This window comes from Hypanus sabinus, chromosome 11, assembly GCF_030144855.1.
Source record: "Hypanus sabinus isolate sHypSab1 chromosome 11, sHypSab1.hap1, whole genome shotgun sequence".
Lineage (NCBI taxonomy): Eukaryota > Metazoa > Chordata > Chondrichthyes > Myliobatiformes > Dasyatidae > Hypanus > Hypanus sabinus.
The window spans coordinates 67,143,386-67,164,486 of NC_082716.1; the positions used below are offsets into that span (position 1 = coordinate 67,143,386).

General features: G+C 37.2%; 1 protein-coding gene across 4 annotated transcripts in view; it reads right to left on the bottom strand.

Moving 5' to 3' along the window:
- Positions 1-6,600: 6,600 nt before the first annotated feature.
- The window catches only part of LOC132402069 (single-stranded DNA-binding protein 3), a 165,277-nt gene continuing 150,776 nt past the window's right edge, over positions 6,601-21,101 (bottom strand). For 2 of the 4 annotated variants that reach the window (XM_059984613.1, XM_059984611.1), the window contains 7 exons: positions 20,082-20,117; positions 19,270-19,324; positions 17,832-17,902; positions 13,651-13,729; positions 13,362-13,390; positions 9,243-9,344; positions 6,601-8,111 (listed from right to left, as the gene is read on the bottom strand). In XM_059984613.1, the coding sequence (XP_059840596.1) occupies positions 8,082-8,111; positions 9,243-9,344; positions 13,362-13,390; positions 13,651-13,729; positions 17,832-17,902; positions 19,270-19,324; positions 20,082-20,117 (402 nt within the window). In that variant the 3' untranslated portion in view covers positions 6,601-8,081. The remainder of the gene's footprint in view (positions 8,112-9,242; positions 9,345-13,361; positions 13,391-13,650; positions 13,730-17,831; positions 17,903-19,269; positions 19,325-20,081; positions 20,118-21,101) is intronic. The other 2 variants (XM_059984610.1, XM_059984612.1) reach the window with 1 other exon arrangement.

Sequence of the window (21,101 nt, forward strand, 5' to 3'; positions counted from 1 at the left end):
CATTACAGTAAAGTCATTCTAATATTTTAAATTCTAGTTACTGAGGACTACAGTTTTATTTAGGTTGGATTTCACTCCAGCCCTGTAGGCTGTTGTTCACCCAAACATTGATGAAAGTCCTACATGCTATTGAAAATTATGTAAACATTTCCCATGAGAATTCTATTTTTTTAATATACTGTATATGGGCCATTGCTATGGTAGCAGAATGTAGATAGTGCCCATTTTTATCAGGATCCATTTAGCTATAATGCTGTTCTGCAGCTTTTCAAAATTTCCAACATTTCGTGGAAAGCTGTAAATTGAAACAATTTTAAGAAATAATATCATTAGGAAGAAACATCTACTGTACACATGCCATTTCTGTAATAGGGTATTTGTCTTATACGTGTGTTAACTTTTTGGATTTAGCATGAGCACATCATTTTTCATGAGGGTGCAAATGAGTGGTTTCAGTCTTTGGTAGAAAATCAAGAATATGGGACAATTCATTTCAAAGCAGAACTTTAAGGGCATATAGATTTTAAAAATCCTTAATAATTTGTAATAATATATTTAAGGGATCAATAATCAGAGAATAAACTTTTGATAATGGACAAAAAACTAGGTGGATGATGAAAGCTGCTCTGGATACACTGTAAACCTGGTTTTCAAAATAGATTAATAATCTTTGCTAGGAATTCATTTCAAGTATGCTCGGAGAAGCTGGAGATGGTTAATAAATTAACTCGACCAGGAAGTGGTCTTCTCCTGTACAGCAAGATTGTGGTATTAAGTACCTTCATTCTAATTACATCTTTAAAATAAGGAAGTTGAATTTTTAAAGCAGCAAATCCTATTGGGGACAATAACAGCTAAGAAACAGTTGATTATCTAATAAGATGCTGTTGAGGGCAAGGACTATGCTTACTGGGGGAACAAACACCAGTGCAAAGAGTTAACACAAAAAAAGGAATCTGTTAATGCACAACAGATCCAAATTCAGATAGTCTGAAATTCGGGTGTTTTATAGAATTGGCTAGCTGCAAATTTTCTGATCAGAGCTCTGTTTATTAATATATCGGTCTCTCCTCCCACTTTCTGAATTAACCCAACTCAGTCTAAGTGTCTGAATTATCTTTGGAAACATCAAAGAAAAAAATTGGCAATTAGAACAAATAATTCAAATCCAAAATCTGGTATGATCTTGCTCCTAAAAGGTACTAAATTCAGACACCCTATTTTTGCAAATTAGAAAACAATGGGTGATAAGAAATAGGAAACCCAGCCTCACCTTTCCCTTAACTGGATTTCTTAATCTGCCTTAACACCAGTAGTGGAGAGTTCTGCATTGGTTCTTAAGATTCTGTGGCTATTAGATAACAGGCCTTAGAGTATTGACATAAAATGTCAACAATTTTTCTTCCCACAGCTGCTGCTTGACCTGTTGAATTTCTCCAGATCCAAATACTGCCTTTGCATTGCTAACATTGCAAAATTAATTTTGTTCAGATAATGATACTTTCAGAAATACTTTTCCTGGGAGGTCTTAGCACTTTTCTCAGCAGACACAAGTGTAGATTCAGAAGACTTTGCACAATTACTTTTGACTGCCTAGTCCTTGCTCTTTAAATATGACTATAATATTTTTAGTGATGCAATTTTATCTCCCTCCATTACCAATTTCCATTTAATATTCAATTATATTTGGCATTAATGGAAATTTACAAACAGCACAGCAATCATTGATGTAATTGTCAAAATCTAGGCATTTCTCTTACAAAAGGAAAACTCATTTAACAACAATGATACCATTGCTGCCCTATCTGAGATCAACTCAATCAGAAGACTAGGCAGAAATCCTGGGTCATCCCCAATCAAGCTGATTTAAAACCACATTAATCCACTCAGCCAGCAAGGAATCAAAAACAATAGGTTGTACATTGACCCAAGCTCATAAGCAAGGTATTTTGCATCAGAATAAAAAAAACATTTACGGGAGGCACCATCTCAATATAATTATTTATAGGAGAGCAAAGAATGTGGACAGTCTTATCCAACCTCTTGTGGGTCTGTCTGCTTTTCATGCATTACATCTTCTTTAAAGAAAGGTTGGTTTACTTTAAAGAAAACTTCTGAAGAGCAGAAGCTGCCTTGCATGCATCAAATTTGTCTACTTCATCACAACTGTAAAGGCATCTTTGCACTGGTACCAACTGATTTATGAATGTAAGGGACAAATATGAGAAACAGTCATCAAGGAGCACTTAATGTTTATTGTTAATCCTCAGTTAAATGTCTGATTATTGAAAAACATGCACACGTGTACAGAAAAAAAATCAACACAAAAGCAATGCAATACAAAAGTAATGCAAGTTTTGGCCTTGAAAATAAAGTATGAGCCAATGCTCCCTGCTAACAATTTTAGCAGTAGGAAAGCATTTAAGCACAAGGGAAGGAAAATGACAAATTAGAGTATAAAGAGAATGGGGGTAAAGTTGAAAACACAAGGTATTTTAATTTGGAGGTTAGAAATCACTTAATTTTGATGATTCTTGGCAAGGGTACAAGCAAGGTATCATGAGAACTGACAAAAATGAAAGTGGGATTCAAATTTCCAAAGTTTAAAGTGTTCACAGATTTAAAGAACAATGTTGGTATTGTCATTCTTCAGTGAAGGGAGAGCCACAAATATTAGTAAGAATGTCCATAGTCAAGATGACAATAAGATTGAAGCTCTGATTAAAAGGTTCTGTATACTTACACAAATAATATAGTATTGTAAAGATGGGAACTCAAAATGTTAAACAATAAAAATCAATGTGACTAAGGCTGATGAGTTGAGAATGGGGAGGAAACAGCTTGTTTGTAGAACCCAGAGTTGGAACTTATATATTAAAAAAAAGCCTTTAGCTGTCATGCTAGCCACGTCAAATGCTGATACTCTGATTGGAGAGGGGTTGGTATTAAATGCATCAAAGTCTTTGTAGATCTTGTACAACAATATTCACTTAAAGTTCAAAATCAGAATACCCATGTGTTCATGATACAAGCAACAATATAGTAAATCACCATATTCTGGAAGAAAATGGACATTGTTAAAATAAAATCAACATGAACATGTTTCAAAATACAATAGGCCAACATTAAGATACTGAAGCAATAGCAAAGAACAAAGGTAAAAAGAAATTTTAATGAGTTGAAAATTCATTTGCAGGAATAAAACAAAATGTATTATAAATAAGACTAGAAAGGAGAAATTTGAGAGCAATTTGCCACCTAAATTTCTCTTTCAAGATGCTAATTGACTTGTTTGCTTTCCTGTTGGAACTGAACAAGTATAAGTGGTTTTATTTCCCTGCAGTACCTGTACTGTACCTGACCTGTCAATTCACTAACTTGCCACTGGATGTATAATAATACATTCTTTAGATTGGTGAGAAAATGTTGGCAACCTAACTCATGTTTCTAATACAGGGTAAAAATCATAATGCAGAATGCACAGAATGCAGATTTATAGAAGCAAATTCACTTCAATATAATAATATTAAAACATTGAAATAAATGTGGACTGAATTATTTTGAACAAACTCTCAGGTGCACTGTCAAATCCAATTTACTTAAAAAAACCCTCTCCTAGTTATTATATAAAGATTTTGTCTCACTCCACCCAAGACCAATAATCACACAGCAACTGCAGTATAAATACATACAAAATGCAAAATATGTCAGTCATCAGCATACTGCAACTTTACATAATGACATTTGAAAGATGTTAGGATTAGAAATAGATGGATAAAGTTTATAAATATCACTAATTTGCATTGAATTTTGTTCACATTGACAAATATTTAAGTGATTGTAATGACAAATTTAAAAATGAAAATAGCTATTGAGTTTTTTTTAATGCAATTTACTTTCAATCTAATTTTTAAAATTCTGCTCCAATTTGGAGACAATTAACTATTTTGTTTGAGCATCTCAACAGCAAACGTTTAAAATGTAAAGGCAAAATAAACCCATCATTTGGTACACATCCTCAGTTATACCTGTAAACATCTGTACACAGTCTATTTCCCCCCATATGGCATTCACACATTCTTTGGTTTCTATTCAAGAGATTTCCTTTAACAAATGTATTCTACAAACTTAAAATCATTCTAACTTAATTTTTTTTGCTCTAGTTGAATAATAACACAAAGAATTCAAGCAATGTTAAAAGTAAATTAACATAGTATGAGGAAATTCATGTGGAGCACATGAGACAGCATGGACTAAATAGTCTGGTTTACATTTTACATCAATCCTTTTGAGCAAACTTTTCATCTGATTCTCAATTCCTTACCAGTGGAGATAATGCATTTAATTATGTAACTAATGTTATTCTTTTTGATGGCTTCCCTCAGTTGTTCCTAGAATTAACACTCAATTACACCTCCTCTCACACTTCACTTGGACTTGCTCGTGATAACTGAATTAACAAAAAAAATTGGTAAGATTTTAAGAAACTCTTGCAGGAACACAAGACTGTAGTTATTAAGAGAACAGAGAAGTTTAAGTATCTTTGAAAAGTACATACTGAGGTACAACTGACAAACTTGCGAGAAAGCCAAATACAGTAAATCTACTGATCATTGCCAATAAGTACCAGGATGCAAGGAAGTAACTCAAGGAATAAATGCAACAAAGAATCAGTGTCTCGATGATGCATACATTTTATGTACTGCTTTTTAAGCTTGAAAACAGTTGAAATATCTTAAGACTTCAAAGCATCCCAGATCATTTTGTTGTCACCTGGTTATATTTCTCAATGTTTGGCAATAGATACAAAACTATTTAGCTTTGCAAATGCAAAATTACAGCACCAGTTATAAGAAATTAAATAATTTCTATACAATATACAATATTGGCAATCTTCAAAAAACAGAATTTAATTTTGTAATGACACTTTAATAGTTCAAAGATAAAACAACATACTCAGGTCAGAAGCAACCACTGATTATATCATAGGAGGACAAAACATTCTTAAAAAGCCTCATCATTGTTTTAAATGTCAAGAGCTAGAAACATCTTTCCTGACTTCCTTAAAAATTACCTGTGGGAGAGCTGATGGAAATAGCAAGGCTGGGAGACACACTGAACTGACATATCTATCAGCTCATACATGTTTTTTAAAAATAAACAATTAGTGAATTTTTGGTAGCATTTGTCAGCAACTCACTTTCTCCATCATAAGGTCACTATATGTTAAGTTCCTTGTTCCTTTTTTAGTTTCTTAATTTTTTGTGTATTTCTTTCTAACTTCCCTTTTTAATTTTGTGTGGGTAGGCTAATTTTCCCTCTTTATCCATCTCCCATTTTTGTGTTTTGGTTAAAACATTTATCTACATGGCTTTTAGTTTTTCTAATTTGCTATTTTGTTACAGTTTCTCAATTGTTGTTCCATAATTTCTTCATATTTTAAACAATATATTTAGCAAAGTGGTTGTCCTCTGCTACTTGCAGGAGAGTATGCACAGGCAAAATACATAGACAAGTTTATCAACTTCACTCTTACTCATACCCTTCCACCACCCTTATTCCTTTTGGAAAATTCCATTTGTATTTTCTTTCAGATTTTCAAAATTACACATAAGCAGAAGTTCATAATCTTATTAGAAAATTAGATTAGAAAAGAAAAACAAGGTTGCAAGGAAAATGGATAATAGGAGATGTCACTGGTGAAATATTAGTGTATTGTTGTGTAGGACAAATCCCTACACAAAAATCTGCATTTCACACAATTTTACTATCATTTCCATTTCCTTTTTAAAGTTCTATAATTTAATTTCTGATTTCATCTCCTAGTCCATTCAATTGCCGCTTCATTTCCTAGTTGATTCAAAAACACTAAGAAGGTTGGTCTATGCCTCAGTATTTAAGGATAAATTTTACACTACAGTTAATGCTCAAGATGTGATACTTGGCTATTTTAGGCTTCCATCATTGATCCTACCTCAGGTTAGTAGAGGTCTTTTAAAAGGCATTTTGTCTTCAACAGGTGCCTCAAGCATCTTAGTTGTTTCACATTAAGTAGGAATTAGAGCTATTCTAGCAATTTAATTGAACATTCCCTACCGTACAAAATGAGAGTTTTCATAATGTTTTTGACTTGGACAATGCGTACTCTTAAGTCTATCATTTTCAAATTGACCCAAGGCTTCCCAATCTAATTTTCAGCATAACCAAGATGGCAAGAATGCTGGCATCATCTTTCCCTGGATTCGGATGAGTGCTACACAGTTAAGTGCATTGTGCACTCGAGTGACATTCGACAGCTTAGTCCACAATTTCCATAGCTTGCTGTTTTCATAATTAATTTCCTATGCACCAGTCAAGTAATACTTTAAAAGAGTTTCCTGGTGTGACATAGAACCTCTCCACCTTTCACAAGCAGCTCAATCCTTTTCAAACAAATGTCTAGTTTTGCCACAACCTACTGCACTTCATTATTCTGTACAATACAGAATGGGAATTATTTAAATTGTATCTTGTACTTTAACTCTTTTAAGTTGAGGAACAGGAAATAGCAGTATTTCTTCCAACAACTCTGAATAGCAAGTTAACAGAAAAGAATCAAAATTAAGTTTTATGTTTATATTTATTACAGCGTTGGAGAAAAGAACCGTTTCATTCAAAACCATCCCAATGAAGACAATAATTTAGCGAATTTGTAAAATTACATTTGCCAGACTTGTCTTTGTCTCAGTTTAAAATGCACGATTTCCTGGAGACTGAAATCTACAATAAAACACCAAAATTTCATCAGTATGTTCCGATCTGACTGCAAATAGGAGATTTACATACTCGGTCAGCAACTCTACAGCTAAACACAGTTAGATTGATTTGAAACACATCTAAAAAGGCAATTCATTTAGAAAGATCCTGCTATTTGCCCCATCCCTACCACCCCTCTCCCCCCCAAACAAAAACAAAGTATGTTAACATCCCATAACCTGCAGTCAGCACAATAAACACAGTTGACGTTCCTGAAAACTCTGTAAAGGGGTGCAGTAAAAACATCCCTCAATAAAACATTAGCAACAAATATTGAACACAAAACTACATTGTAGAATTTTTTTCTTTTTTATAACCAGACTACAGGGTAAGAAACACAGAACAGCTACAATGTTATCAAGAATCAGCACAAGGGTTGTCCAGGCAAGATAATATTTTACATAACTTGATACACATTGTATAGAATTGGGGTTAAACAAAAGACCATCTGCAGGTAGTGTGTAATTGTACAGAGATCCCAGCACGATTGTAGTGCCACTACAACTGTTTTATTTTCATCTAGTTCAATCAAGTCTGTAGTTGTCTCACGCACAGAGGTTTCCTCTGGGTCAATAAAGTAACAGAGGAATGAAGCAATCCAGATTCGAGGTGTGCACATACGTGTGGGTACTGGGAAGCGCACGTGTATGTGTGTGGGAGGGGGAGGGGGAAGTGGGTGTGTGGTTGGAGAAAAGAGGGAGTTAGGAAAAAAATATATGCTCCTCTGAAACTGGAACCCACTTGGCATATCATCGTTCAGCTACACAGGTATGGAACAAGCCATTGATTAACACCTTGCACCTGGAGGGGAAGGCTCACAGAAGCAAGAAAAAAATCTGTGCCACCTAAAAAGGGCCTTCGAAAGTAAACCACATTGTGTAAATGTCCCAGTTAAAATGGCTACAATATGGACAACATCAGATCTTATACCTAGACTAGCGCCTTATTCAGTTCAGCACAAAGATACATGGGTTCAGAGGATGAAGCGGAAGAGGTCTGTTCGGGTGCTAGAGGCGTTTAAATTTTTTTTCTTTGCTTCAAAAAGATGAGATGTGTAACGTACAGTCCTTCCAGGAGAAGGGTTTTATGTCTTGAATCTTTTGTTTTTGTCCTTCATGTTTATGGAATTAAAGAAGTTCAGCCTTTTTATTGCGTGAAACTCAAAATTGGGGTTTTGCCCCCAGTTCCTCGTCAACACGTTGAACTGCTTCTTGCATACGTTCTTTAATCTTCCAAAGGGCAGCTGTCTCATCATTCTGGTCCTGGAGAAGGGGGAAGGGGAAAAATCACACGCTCATCGTCATGCTGGGGGAATACTGAAAGAAAGTGACAAGGATTACATGGGTTGGAACCATACATCTTGTAGCATCTGGGTTCTACTAAACATGGCAAACTGCAAACAGTTTGCTGAAACTGACCTCAATATTACATTGCAATTTAATCTCCACTAAAGTGGAGGAAGTAATTCATTAAAAGAACATTTTTTATCATTTGAGAGAAAAAACTGCACAACTGAGTTATGGATTATTGCCAATGAGTGTGGGAACTCTAAAACAGAACATGAGAATAACATCACCTGTTATTAGCTTCCTCCCACTCTTTCTTTCTGTCCCTCCAATCTGACCCACGTCCACAACACAGTTATCACTCAACTAGCATGGTTTTTAGCTCATCATTAACTTACAAAACAAAAACCATCTTAAAGTTTTCCACTCCTAATTCAATGTTTTTGATGCTTTGCTTATTTCCACACATAGCTAATTAATTCACAACCATCTGCTTCATCAAAACCACATAGTAAGTAACCTTTTCCACTGCTCAGTTATGTAACATCCTACTGAAGAAAACTGGAGTTCTTAAGTTATGGTTGATCCCGTATTGAAAAATTGTTGGTGTATTCAAAAAACATAAGTTAAACATTTAATTCATGGGAAAAATCTATAACTTCATTTAAAAGCAAAGTGACTAATGATTTGTCAAAGCAAACTTGTTTTCGTTAGAGGATCTATTCAGTGGATATGAGGCACAAGAGCAAAGTCTAATCCTATTATTGCCCTAAGGGCCACCATTTTGACCCCTTTTTCCCTTTTTAGCTTGAATATTCTGTGACCAGGAGCTCCTTCTGCCACATAGTCTGAGATTTGCTGCTTCTTAAAAACAAGTAAACTTAATCACAACCTTCTTGCTCTGTACTGTTAAACTTGATTTTGATCTGGAAGGAGGTTATCGGTCAAGTCATCAAGAATGGTTTTGCCCTTTTATAAGCTTTAATATAAACCGCTTTGTGTGAACTCATTACAATCAAACTTAAACATTATTGCAGTTTAAAAGTCTCAGGAACCACACACCAGAAAAAAAAAACATGAGTGACATTAGCTCACTGAGTAAAATCTGCAATGGTTATTTGTGCTAACATGTACTTAACTCTGGTAATCTCACATACTCACATTATCATTTTGGAAGGAGTGAAGAAAATTGCCTCCTAATTCACCGTCATCTCTTGGAGTGCCTGGAGGATTGGTAATGCTGCTCATGTTGTTGGGAGAGTTCTGGAAAGAACAATAATTTCACTCATAAAAACACAAGCATTTCTCTCCCATAGACAAAACCAAGTAAACACCAATTCAAATTTCAAAGTAAAATTTATTATCAGAGTGTTTTCATGTCGCCACATACAACCCTGAGATTCTTTTTCTGCAGACACACAGCTATTAAATGGCAGTCTTAAATTTCAGAACTCTTCATTCTAAATTTATGCCTTCATAAGATTGGTTGTCATGTTGCCTTCAATGGGGTGCCTCACGATCAGGTTTTAATCTCGTCACGTGTTCTATCAGCCAAGAAGGACATTGCGCAACAGCACACATTCTGGAGAGAAGTTGTTGCTTATAATATACGTAATTGAAAATAGAAGCCAATAATAAGGCATTCCAGCTTCTGTCACAGCAGAGGTTCTTAGTCCACAAGGTGGGATCTTAGCTTGTATGACATCCTACAACAGTGCTGACCCTAAAGTCAAAAGCACAAATCCCTGCTGACACTAAATCTGATATGGAGAAAAGTTTTGGAACTGCTTGGGGATCATCTGTAAGGTTAATATCACAAAAATGGTACAGATGAGAAGTTCAATTGGAAAAAATGCATTAGGCAAGCCCAGAAGATAATGAGAAGACAGCAGGTGCTGCACTGACAGAACTAAATGTATAAAACGGGATGGAATTATGGGAAAAAAATTAAAGAATCTTGAGATCCTGAAGACGTGGAGAATTGGAATATCCGAAAAGTGAAACAAAAATCTGATTGTTTACAAAGAAAGCTCTAAAGTAATCTGAGGAACTACTATGTGTTTTCCATGGGGTATTTTTAAATCAATGTTATTGCCAGAATTTCAATTGGATACAGAAAAGGCATCTAATAAAAGGCAATGTTACAATTGCCCTGGGGGATTTCAAAATGCATGTAGATTAGGAAAAACTGGTTGGTGCTGAATGCCAAGAGAAGGCATTTAGAAAGTGCCTCTGAGATGCTTTTTTAGATCAGCTTGTGGTTGAGCCCACCAGGAGAAAGGCAATTTTGGATTGGGTGTTGTGTGATGAACTAGATTTGATTAGGGAGCTTAAGGTAAAAGAACTCTTGGGAGGCAGTGATAATATGATAAAAATTCATCTTGTAGTTTGAGAGAGGGAAAAAGTCAAATGTATCAGTATTACAGTGGAGTAAAGGGAATTACAGAGACATAAAAGAGGAGCTGACTAAAGTTGATTGGAAGGGGAATATTAACAGGGATGACAGCAGAAAAGCAATGGCTGGAATTTCTGGGGGCTATTTGGAAAGTGCAGGATAGATACATGCCAATGATGATGTACTCTAAAGGGAAGATGGTGCAACTGTGGCTGATAAGAAAAGTCAAAGACAGAATAAAAGGAAAAGAGCAGGCATATAATACAGTAAAAATTAACGGAAAAAGGACTGAAAATTTTTTTAAACCAACAGAAGGCAACTAAAAAATATAGAGAAAATATTAAATATGAAGGTAAGCTAGTCAATAGTATCAAAGAAGATACCAAAAGTTTTTTCCAAATATTTAAAGAGTAGAAGTGAGGCTAGTGTGGATATTGGACCAGTGGAGCAGTAGTAATGGGGGACAAGGAAATGGCAGACAAACTCAATAAATATTTTGCATCAGTCTTCACTGTGGAAGACACTAGCAGTATGCCAGAAATCGAGAGTATCAGGGGACTGTGTGAGTGTAGTTGCTATTACTAAGGAGAATGTGCTTGGGAATCTGAAAGGTCTGAAGATGGATAAGTCACCTGGACCAGATGAGAGTTCCAAAAGGGGTAGCTGAAGAGATTGGGGAGGCATTAGTAATTATCTTTCAAGAATCACTAATTTCTGGAATGGTTCCAGAGGACTGTAAAATTGCAGATATCACTCCATTCTTCAAGAAAAGAGGGAGGCAGAAGAAAGGAAATTATAGGCCAGTTAGCCTGTCTTCAGTGGTGAAAAGATTTTGGAGTCCATTATTAAGGGTGTATTTTTAGGTTACTTGGATTTGCATGACAAACAGGCCAAAATCAGCATGGTTTCCTTAAGGGGAAAACTTGCTTAACAAATCTGTTGGAATTCCTCCCAGGAAGTAACAGGTAGGATAGACAAAGGAGAGTCAGTGAATGTTGTTTATTTGGATTTTCAAAAGGCCTTTGACAAGGTGCTACGCATGAGGCTGCTTAACAAGATAAGAGCCCATGGTATTTACAGGAAAAATACCAGCACGGATAGAAGATTGACTGACTGTCAGGAGGCAGAGTCAGAATAAAGGAGGCCTTTTCTGCTTGGGTGTCAGTGTCAGTGGTGTTCCACAGGGTTCAGTATTGGGACCACTTGGGAACTGATGGATTGGTGTGGCCATGTTTGTTGAAGCTATGAACATTCGTGGTGGGGCAGATAGTGTTAAGGATGCAGGGAGTCTGCAGAAGGACTTGGACAGTTTGGGAGAATGGACAAAGAAGTGGCAAATGGAACACAGTATAGAGAATTGTACGGTCGGGCACTGGTAGAAGGAATAAAGGCGTAGACTACTTTTTAAATAGGGAGAAAATTCAAAAAAATTAAGTTGCAAATAGACTTGGGAGTCCTAGTGAAGGATTCCCTAAATGTTAACTTGCAGGTTGAGCTGGTGGCAAGGAAGGCAAATGCAATGTTAGCATTCATTTCAAGAGGACTAGGATTTAAAAGTAAGGGTGTAACACTGAGGCTTTGTAAGGCATTGGTCAGAGCACAAGAGTATTGTGAGCAGTTTTGGACTCTTTATATAAGATATTCTAGCATTGTAGAAAGTGCACAAGAATGATCCCGGGAATGAAAAGGTTAACTTACAGTACGAGGAGCATTTGATGGCCCTGGAGCTATACTCACTGAGGTTTCGAAGAATGGAGGAAATCTCACTGAAACCTATTAAATACTGAAAGGTCCAGACAGAGTGGATGTGGAGAGGATGTTTCTTATACTGTGAGAGTCTAGCACAGCCTCAGAATAGAGGGACGTCTATTTAGAACAGAGACAAGAATCAATTTCATTAGCTAGAGGGCTGTTGAACCTGTGGAATTCATTGCCACAGACAGCAGTGGAGGCCAAATCAATAAATCAACCATGATGGAATGGTGGAGCAGACTCGACGGGCTGAGACCCCTAATTCTGTCCCTGTGTCTTATGCTCTAAGACTTCAACCTCTCTTATAGATGATGTGGACTCATACACCAGGGCTTTTGTGAAATGCAGTTCTTCCACTGCTTGAGAGCCCTGCCACCATGTTATCCACTATTTTAAGTCTTCAACCACTGGAACTTTCTCTGTTACACCAGCTTCTCTGATTTCTCTTCTTTTTGAGTACTGTATAATCAATATCACATTCATGCCTCTTTTGCATCAGTTATTTATCTACATTTTATTCTTCCCACTTCTCCCTCTCATCTTTTTAATTTGATATTTGATCACCTTTCCACACAGAATCCTGACCTCTTTCCTTCGCCGTGTAATGTTATGCAGACTCTTTGCACTCGGTTTGCCCCAACTCAGATTGCACATAGGGGAAATATTTGTCACTAGCTCAGTATGTGGTCAGGGGAAGTGAAGTAAATCAAAACAGTCCTCAAGGGATTCAACTTTATCTGTACATTTACACAGATATGTGTAGGCAAGATATGAATGCAAGTGCATGTTGGGATGATTGACACATCTCCTCTGGAGATTCTCAATTCATATGCATGATCCAAATAAAGAAAATAAATACAGTAGTTCTTCCAAACCAGTTCAATGCACTGATATTAAACTCTAGAAGGGAACTGAATGTGTGCAGCCAAGATCTACATTCCAACATGTGGATCTTTCCCACAACAGTTAGTTCTGTTCAGTATAAAATTCCCAACATTACAGATCCCCAAAGACCCTTCAACTCCAATGACCTTTCAGTTTTGGTCAAAGATTTTAATCTAGCAACTTCCAATGAATTTTTCTATTATATTAATTATTATACTTTGTATTAAAAGTTACGGCCAGACTCATACCTTGGGGATTCCGTCCATGTCGCCTGAACCTGAGGAGAGTAAAAGCAAACATTTATCTGACAGCACATGCTCATGATAGAAAAATACTGAAAATTAACTTTTACAATACAAGATTTAATGACTAGTTTCATTTTCCACTCGCACATGCATACAAACTCAACAATTACCTGTTGGTTCAAGTACCTTTTCTGCAGCTAAGGACCAAGAAGCTACCTTAAAGAAATTTCCTCTTTTGCTGAAAAGGCTTCAGTAATCCTTTATGATTATTCCTGGTAGGAAAGCAACTTACCTAATGATCCATTCATGTGATGTGGCTCAATTCCTCCCATTCCACCCATGGGACCTTCAGAGCCAGGACCCAATGGGAACTGAAAGCAAAACAAAGCACATTTGAAAATGTCGCATGCCAACAATTTCTAAGGCTAATACAGTTAAGCAAAAATATTGTGCAAACATCAAGCTTCTGAAGGAGTCCAGCTGGTGAGGCAGCACCCTTTTTTAAAAATTGATCCATATGAGAGATCTACAGCTTTGTATCTCCATGAGGTATTGTACCGATGAAGAGGACCACCCAGGAATATGCTCTGGTTGTACAGACACAAACGTGAAGCTACAATTAATGGCCATTCCTGACAGAGAAACTGCAACTGTGATGGATATTCAACTCTACCGTCAGCTTTCTCGCATCATGGCATGCATGACCTTTCGAAGGGTTAGAATTGTTGGTGATGAAGTTAAACTTTTAACAAATGTTCTTTGCTCCATTTTGTTGTAGACAAAAACCAGTCTCTAATTTTTAATGTACAGGTGGCCCCCGTTTTTCAAACGTTCGCTTTATGACAGCTCACTGTTATTACATTAGTACCTGTTTTCACTAACCAAAGAGGATTTTCACTTTTACGAAGAAAAGACGCCCGTTTTATATGTGTATTTAGCCCGAGAAAGATTACCATGACCGTGAAGCCTTGTGTGGGTAGTTCTGTGTGCATGCGTGTACGTGCCTATTTTTTTTTCCTCCAATTCGATCTTGGTTCGCTCTTCCCGATTCTGGTAAGTGAAACTACACGATACATACAATATTTCTACTTTATATAGGCTGTATATACTGCTTTTACTATATGTTTGTGTTGGCGCGTGGCCTAGTGGGCAAGGCATCAGACTAGTAACCTGAAGGTCTGGTTCGAGCCTCAGCTGAGGCAGCGTGTTTGTGTCCTTGAGCAAGGCACTTAACAACACACTGCTCTACGACGTCACCGGTGCCAAGCTGCATGGGTCCTAGCGCCCTTCCCTTGGACAACATTGGTGGCGTGGAGAGGGGAAGGCCTGCAGCTTGGGCAACTGCCGGTCTCCCATACAACCCTGCCCAGGCCTGCGCCCTAGAAACTCCAGGCACAGATCCATGGTCTCTTGAGACCGACGGATGCCTCCGCCACTATATGTTTGTGTTATTTTAGGTTTTATGTGTTATTTGGTATGATTTGGTAGGTTATGTTTTGGGTCAGGGAACACTCAAAAATTTTTCCCATATAAATCAAAGGTAATTGCTTCTTCGCTTTACAACATTCCAGCTTACAAACGGTTTCAAAGGAACGCTCTACCTGAGGATAGTGGGGGAAACCTGTAAAATGCAGGCAACAATCAGTTTGAACCTGGCTGCACAGCTTTGCAAACCATATTACAAAGCACAAGCTGCTGGCCCACAACAGGCGGCTGGCTGCCAAGAGCTCTTGTTTGCAAAGTGAAGTGACCAGGAGATTTCTTATCTGCATTAGCCAATGGGGTTATGTCACTTAGTACATCAAACTCTGTCACAAGTTGGGACATTTGTGTATTCAGAGGCTCGCCCCTCATAGCATTAATTGTGGACATTTGGGATCTTTTTCCCCAGAAGCTTCTGAGACCATCTGTGTGAGTTGCCCTATCCCAGAAAAGTTATCTGTAAAATATCAGATGCAAATGATATCATTTAGAAGAAAATAGTATGAATATCAGAAGCATTGGGGATAATTAGGAATGACAAGGAGAATGACAAAGAGATGGGGTTATAGAAAGAAGATCATCAATCTTTAATTTCTGCAATGGACAACTCATTCGTCTTGAACTCATTGGTATGTTCTTCAAGTTTGTAAAAATTGTACCTGGCTTGGAAATCTTTTATCGTATGTAAATATTTTGCAATTCAGAAATTTTTTAATTAATCAGAAATTGTTTGAGAGGGTTAAATGTGTGTTAAGAACTATTTGTCTAAATTTAGATGTGTATCATTAAAAATAAAATAAACGATGTTTAAACTATCTCCTCCTTTGTAGGAGGGGGTCTCACCATACAAGCAGTGGGTATTGGAAGATAAACCTCACCGCAGAGGCTGGACAGGAAAGTAAGCTAGTCCCTGAAGAGTAGCTGGATACCACCTCCCCAAGGTGTAGCTGTAAATATCTACACTGCCTATAAAAGGTATTCACAACCCCTCCTCAGAAGTTCTCATGTTTTGTTTTACAAAACTGAATCACGTGGATTTAATTTGGCTTTTTGACATTGATTAACAGAAAAAGACTTTCATGTCAAAGTGGAAACAGATTTAAAGTGGAAAGTGATCTAAAGTAACTACAAATATAAAACATGAAATAATTGATTGCGTAAGCATTCACCCCCCCCCCCCCCCCCCAATATGACACACCAAATCACCACTGGTGCAGACAACTGGTTTTAAAAGTCATGTAATTAATTAAACAGAGATCTGTTTTTGGAGACCTATGTGCAGTCAAGGTGTTTCAATTGATTGTAGTAAAAATACACCTGTATCCAGAAGGTCCAACTGCCTGTGAGTCAGTACCCTGGCAAAAACTACACCACAAAGACAAAAGAACACACCAAGCAACTCCATGAAAAAGTTATTGAAAAGCACAAGCTGGCAGATGGATACAAGAAAATTTCCAAGTCAAGACTGGTGGTGCTTGTTTACAACAAAGCTGAGTAAAAAACATTTGTTAAAAGTTTAACTTTATCACCAACAATCCTAACCCTTAGAAAGGTCATGCCACGATGCTAGAAAGCTGACAGTGGCAATAGGCCTATCAGACCCTGGAAAATGAAGTACAGTTAAGGCAGTCATCAAGAAACAGGAAGAATATGGCATAGCTCTAAACCTGCCTAGAGCAGGCCGTCCTCAGCAACTGAGTGACAGTGCAAGAAGAGGATGAGTGGGGAGGCTATCAAGGGACCTATGAGAACTCTGGAGTAGTTACAAACTTCAGTGGCTGAGATGTGAGAGACTCCACATATAATAACTGTTGCCTGGGTGCTTCAGCAGTCTTTATGGGAGAGTGGCAGAGAGAAAGCCACTGTTGAAAAAAAACTCAACATGAAATCTTGGCTTCAGTTTGCCAGAAGGTAAGTGGGAGACCCTGCAGTCATCTGGAAGAAGGTTCTGTGGGCTGATGAAACCAAAATTGAGCTTTTGGCCATCGCTTTAAATGCTATGTTTGGCGTAAGCCAACCACTGTACATCACCAAAAACATTACTTCCCTACTATAAAGCATAGTGGTGGCTGCATCAAGCTGTGGGGATGCTTCACTGCAGCAGGCCCTGGAAGGCTTGTGAAGGTAGAGGGCAAAATGAATGCAGCAAAATACAGGGAAATCCTGGAGAAAAACCTGATGCTATCTGCAAGAGGCCCATGACTTGGGAGATTATTTGTCATCCAGTAAGATAATGACTCCAAGCATAAAGCCAAAGCTACACAGCAATGGCTTAAAAATGACAAAATTAATATCCTGGAGTGTTTAAGTCAGAGTCCAGACCTCAATCCAATTGAGAGTTTGTGGCTGTACTCGAAAAGGGCTATTCACTCACAATCCCCATGCAATCTGACAAAGCTTGAGCAGTTTTGTAAAGAATGGGGGAAAACTGTAGTATCCAGATGATAAGAGACCTATCCATGCAGACTCAAAGCTATAACTGCTGCCAAAGGTACATTTATTAAATACTGACTTGAAGGGGCTGAGTAATCAATTATTTTGTGTTTAATAATTGGAATAAATTTAGACCAATTTGTAGAAATTTGTCTTCACTTTGTCACCAAAGTGTCTTTCCTGTCGATCAGTGTCAAAAAAGCCAAACTAAATCCACTGTGATTCAATGTCGTAAAACAATAAAACCTGAAACCTTCCAAGGGGTGGGGGGAGGGGGGGTGGTGAATACATTTTATAGGCACTATATATTGGATAGGCTTAAAATCTTTTGAGTTTAGGGTTTTGCAAACAGGAAACCCAATTATATCACAAAACTAAAGCAGTCATTTCTTTCTCTTCATTGATCCTACAGGGTAATGATGTGAGAATTTCTTACATCATTCTTTTCATCTTTTCAACAGTATGAGCAGCAGTTTTGTAAAGCCAAGAGAAAGTCCGCATTTTCATTTCTGTGATCTGAATACTGTGAAGTTTTCTTTTTGTGAAAGCCGTACTCACATTTGATCGGCTTCCTCCAGGTGGAACGGGATTAATCATTGTGTACATGTTGTCACTGGAATTCGTTGAATCTGTATTTGAAGGTGAAAAAAAGACCAAAGCATATTAATACAGCTTTCTTAGAACATACATGTGACATTTGATAGAACAAGGTTTCTTGGCTTTCCAGGTCCTTTAAAATCAAGATTTATTTTGGTCAGGAGTTATTTGGTATTTTAGCAATAGTTTTGGTTACTTTGTTCATATCATAGTGTTTACATCAATAAGACAGGTCACTCAAACTAACAAATCCACATTGTTGCTCCACATTACCATTTTCCCCACTCATTTCCATTTAATCCCACCAACATACATATATTGGGTGGCCACTTGGTAAAGCAGCTATATCATCAGACAAGAGGGGCAACTTGGACCCCCTGGCACCTGGACAACCGCTTTAATTTTCCTGAAACTCTGAAGCCATCCCTCAGTCTGTTCTCTTTTTTTTTGCAAAGAGCATCTAGTATCACTCAGGTGCACCCATTCAATTCTAGTACTAAACATACATATATTGTAATTTCTTCCCAGGGTACTATAAACTTAAGGAAACAATTCATTCAAATTGTGGCCAAATCAACATAATGTACAAATCTAGCATGATTTCTTTTGCTCTTCAATTCCATCACCCTGACCGACTGCAACACTCCAACTAAAGCACTTTTTTTTGAGCCATATCACCACACCAGATCAGTGATAGGAACCTAACTGGTTAAATGAGGCATCAAGGAGTAATTACTTTAATCATATCTATGGACAGAAAAATAACTGAGCCCATGTAAAGATCATCCACTTTATTACAGTGAAAGCTTTGGAATCAATCTTGTTAAAAAAAAAATAAGATTCAAACATGTTCTTTGCTTATTTAAGCCAAACTCACGTACAGGCAAAAAAAATCTGTATGTTCCTTCGGTAACCAACCAGAACAACGTATACAAATTAAAGCAGCTCCAAAAATAAATCATATCAGTTTGTTCCTGAATTGCATCGCGCTTTTAAGAAAGCACTGCTTATGATCAAAAGGTTAATTTATCCTCACTGTGCAATTAAGCAGGTAATTAGACCACACTGTGAGTGCAGATGACACAATATAGGGAATTAACTTGGAGTACTTATTGTGTCCAACACATGTGGGAACCCATCAGTGGAGAATTATTAATCTCATTGTGTTGGCTTTTTCCCAGCCAGCGATGAAACTGTATGATCAGCACTTACTGATGAAAATACAAGCTACAAAAGCAGACAAGGTTCCAATCTAAAACAAAAGATTACTCCCAGGACATTTATCTTAAAATGCGGAAACAGCACACGTTTTCATACAAAGTCTTGGAAAGGAATTTAAGACAAGCATGTATTTAAAATGATAACATCTGTGTCAAGAGGGACTCCTGTAATACTGTACCTGCCGGGCTTGGCATTATCGGTGTTCCTGGAGGACCTCCGCCACCAGGGGGACCCTGTGAACAAAACACATCAGCACTGAATGGGTGATCCTGCTCGAGGCAAACTGGGCTAAGGCCTTGGTGGGTCACTAATGTTCTCTACAGAATATTAGAATGTAGTCTATTGAACTTAATAGCTTTTGTTTTGAGGCCTCAAGCAAAACTGTGGGATCATTCCAACCCGAGCAGCAAATCTGCCCAAGTTACAGATGGAATTTAATCTATACTTAACAGCGCTGCAACTTACTGCTTTCACTGTTTCACATTCACAGCAAATCTCTGAAGCAGAATTAACCACTTACCATCATAGCTCCCTTCATTTTGCACCAATCACTCACTAGTATATTTAGTACTGCTGAGGTCTCTTTCAAGAATTACAAAAGGGTTTCAAGATACGTAAACTAAAATTCAGAATTAAACTACAGGCAGCTACTTTCTTGTGGGTACATCTTAGATCAAATTGCTTTCACATACATTCCAGGTTATCAAAACACAAATTTGTATCCCAGATGATATTTACATTAATAAAGTCAATTCAATTCAGATGCTGGGGCAAATTACTTTTACAAGCTACAACTTGTTTTGGCTTTGGATGTGGAAGCAAGCTACTTCTTCCTTTTTAACCCATAGATTAAAACAGAAGTTACAGGTCAACAGCCAAGTTATACCAAGTTGATTTGAATTTCCCACCAGCCATCACTACCGACCAGTTTTTCCTTAACTAAAATATTTGTGCTTATGTAAAACATGCCCCAAAAATACAAATACATACCCCATATGTACCAGGAGACGAAGAGGAGTATGGAATCTGCAAATGAAAAAAAAACACATTTTAGGGATCATGTTTATGAAACAACAGACAGAAAATTAAAATTGCTTTTACGAATAAACTTTCTATCAATGCAAAGGGCTTTCGCCCTGCGCTTCATCCCCAGACATCAAAATTCCTCAACCACATGTCCTATTTTTTTTTAGAAACAGATAAGCAAGCCAAAATGCGTTCAAACTGTTTGTGAATTTTAGAAATTATCCCAATCCTGCAAGTCATTGGTAAAAAGGATTTCTGTGGAAATAATTAAAATACAGTTTTTCTTTGTACATTATTTCACCACTCCTCCCATGGGCATCAAGAAGAACGACTTGAATTTATATAGCTTTTGCAATTGACATTCCAAAGGTAATTATCAACTTTCTGAACAGTTGAGTAATGTTTAAAAATAACTCAGCAGACAACTTGTACACAAAAATGTCAGAGAGCAGAGTAATATCCAAATCATGATCAAAATTTCCTGCCATGTCAGGACTTCTGTGCGGCATGCACAAGGTGACAGAAGCTAGATCAAGTTCTGCCCACTAAGCTTCTATTTAAATTGACAGCTGACTGAGCCTTGTCCCTCATTTAGCAATCAGATGAAACTTGAAAACACTTCAAACATTGCTTCAAGTCAAGAAGATTACTGCACTTAAACATATTCGAATTTATAAATTTTAAAAGTAACAAGAAACACCAACAAATGCTTTTGAATAATACATTAAAATAAAATTAATACCTTGCAGCATAGCATTAAGTAAATGGCGACATTATTCTTATCCCCTATTCTCAGACTTCACATACTTTGCCTACCGCTCGTCTACATAAAATTTCTGAACAAGTGAGGGAATATCAATAGTTCCACTGAAGGTCGAGAGCTTGATCTGTGGCATTCAAGTCTGGTGACCCAGGTCTGTACAACAAAACCAGATAGGACTTCCAGATGATGGACTGACTTCATATAATTTTCAACGATTGCAT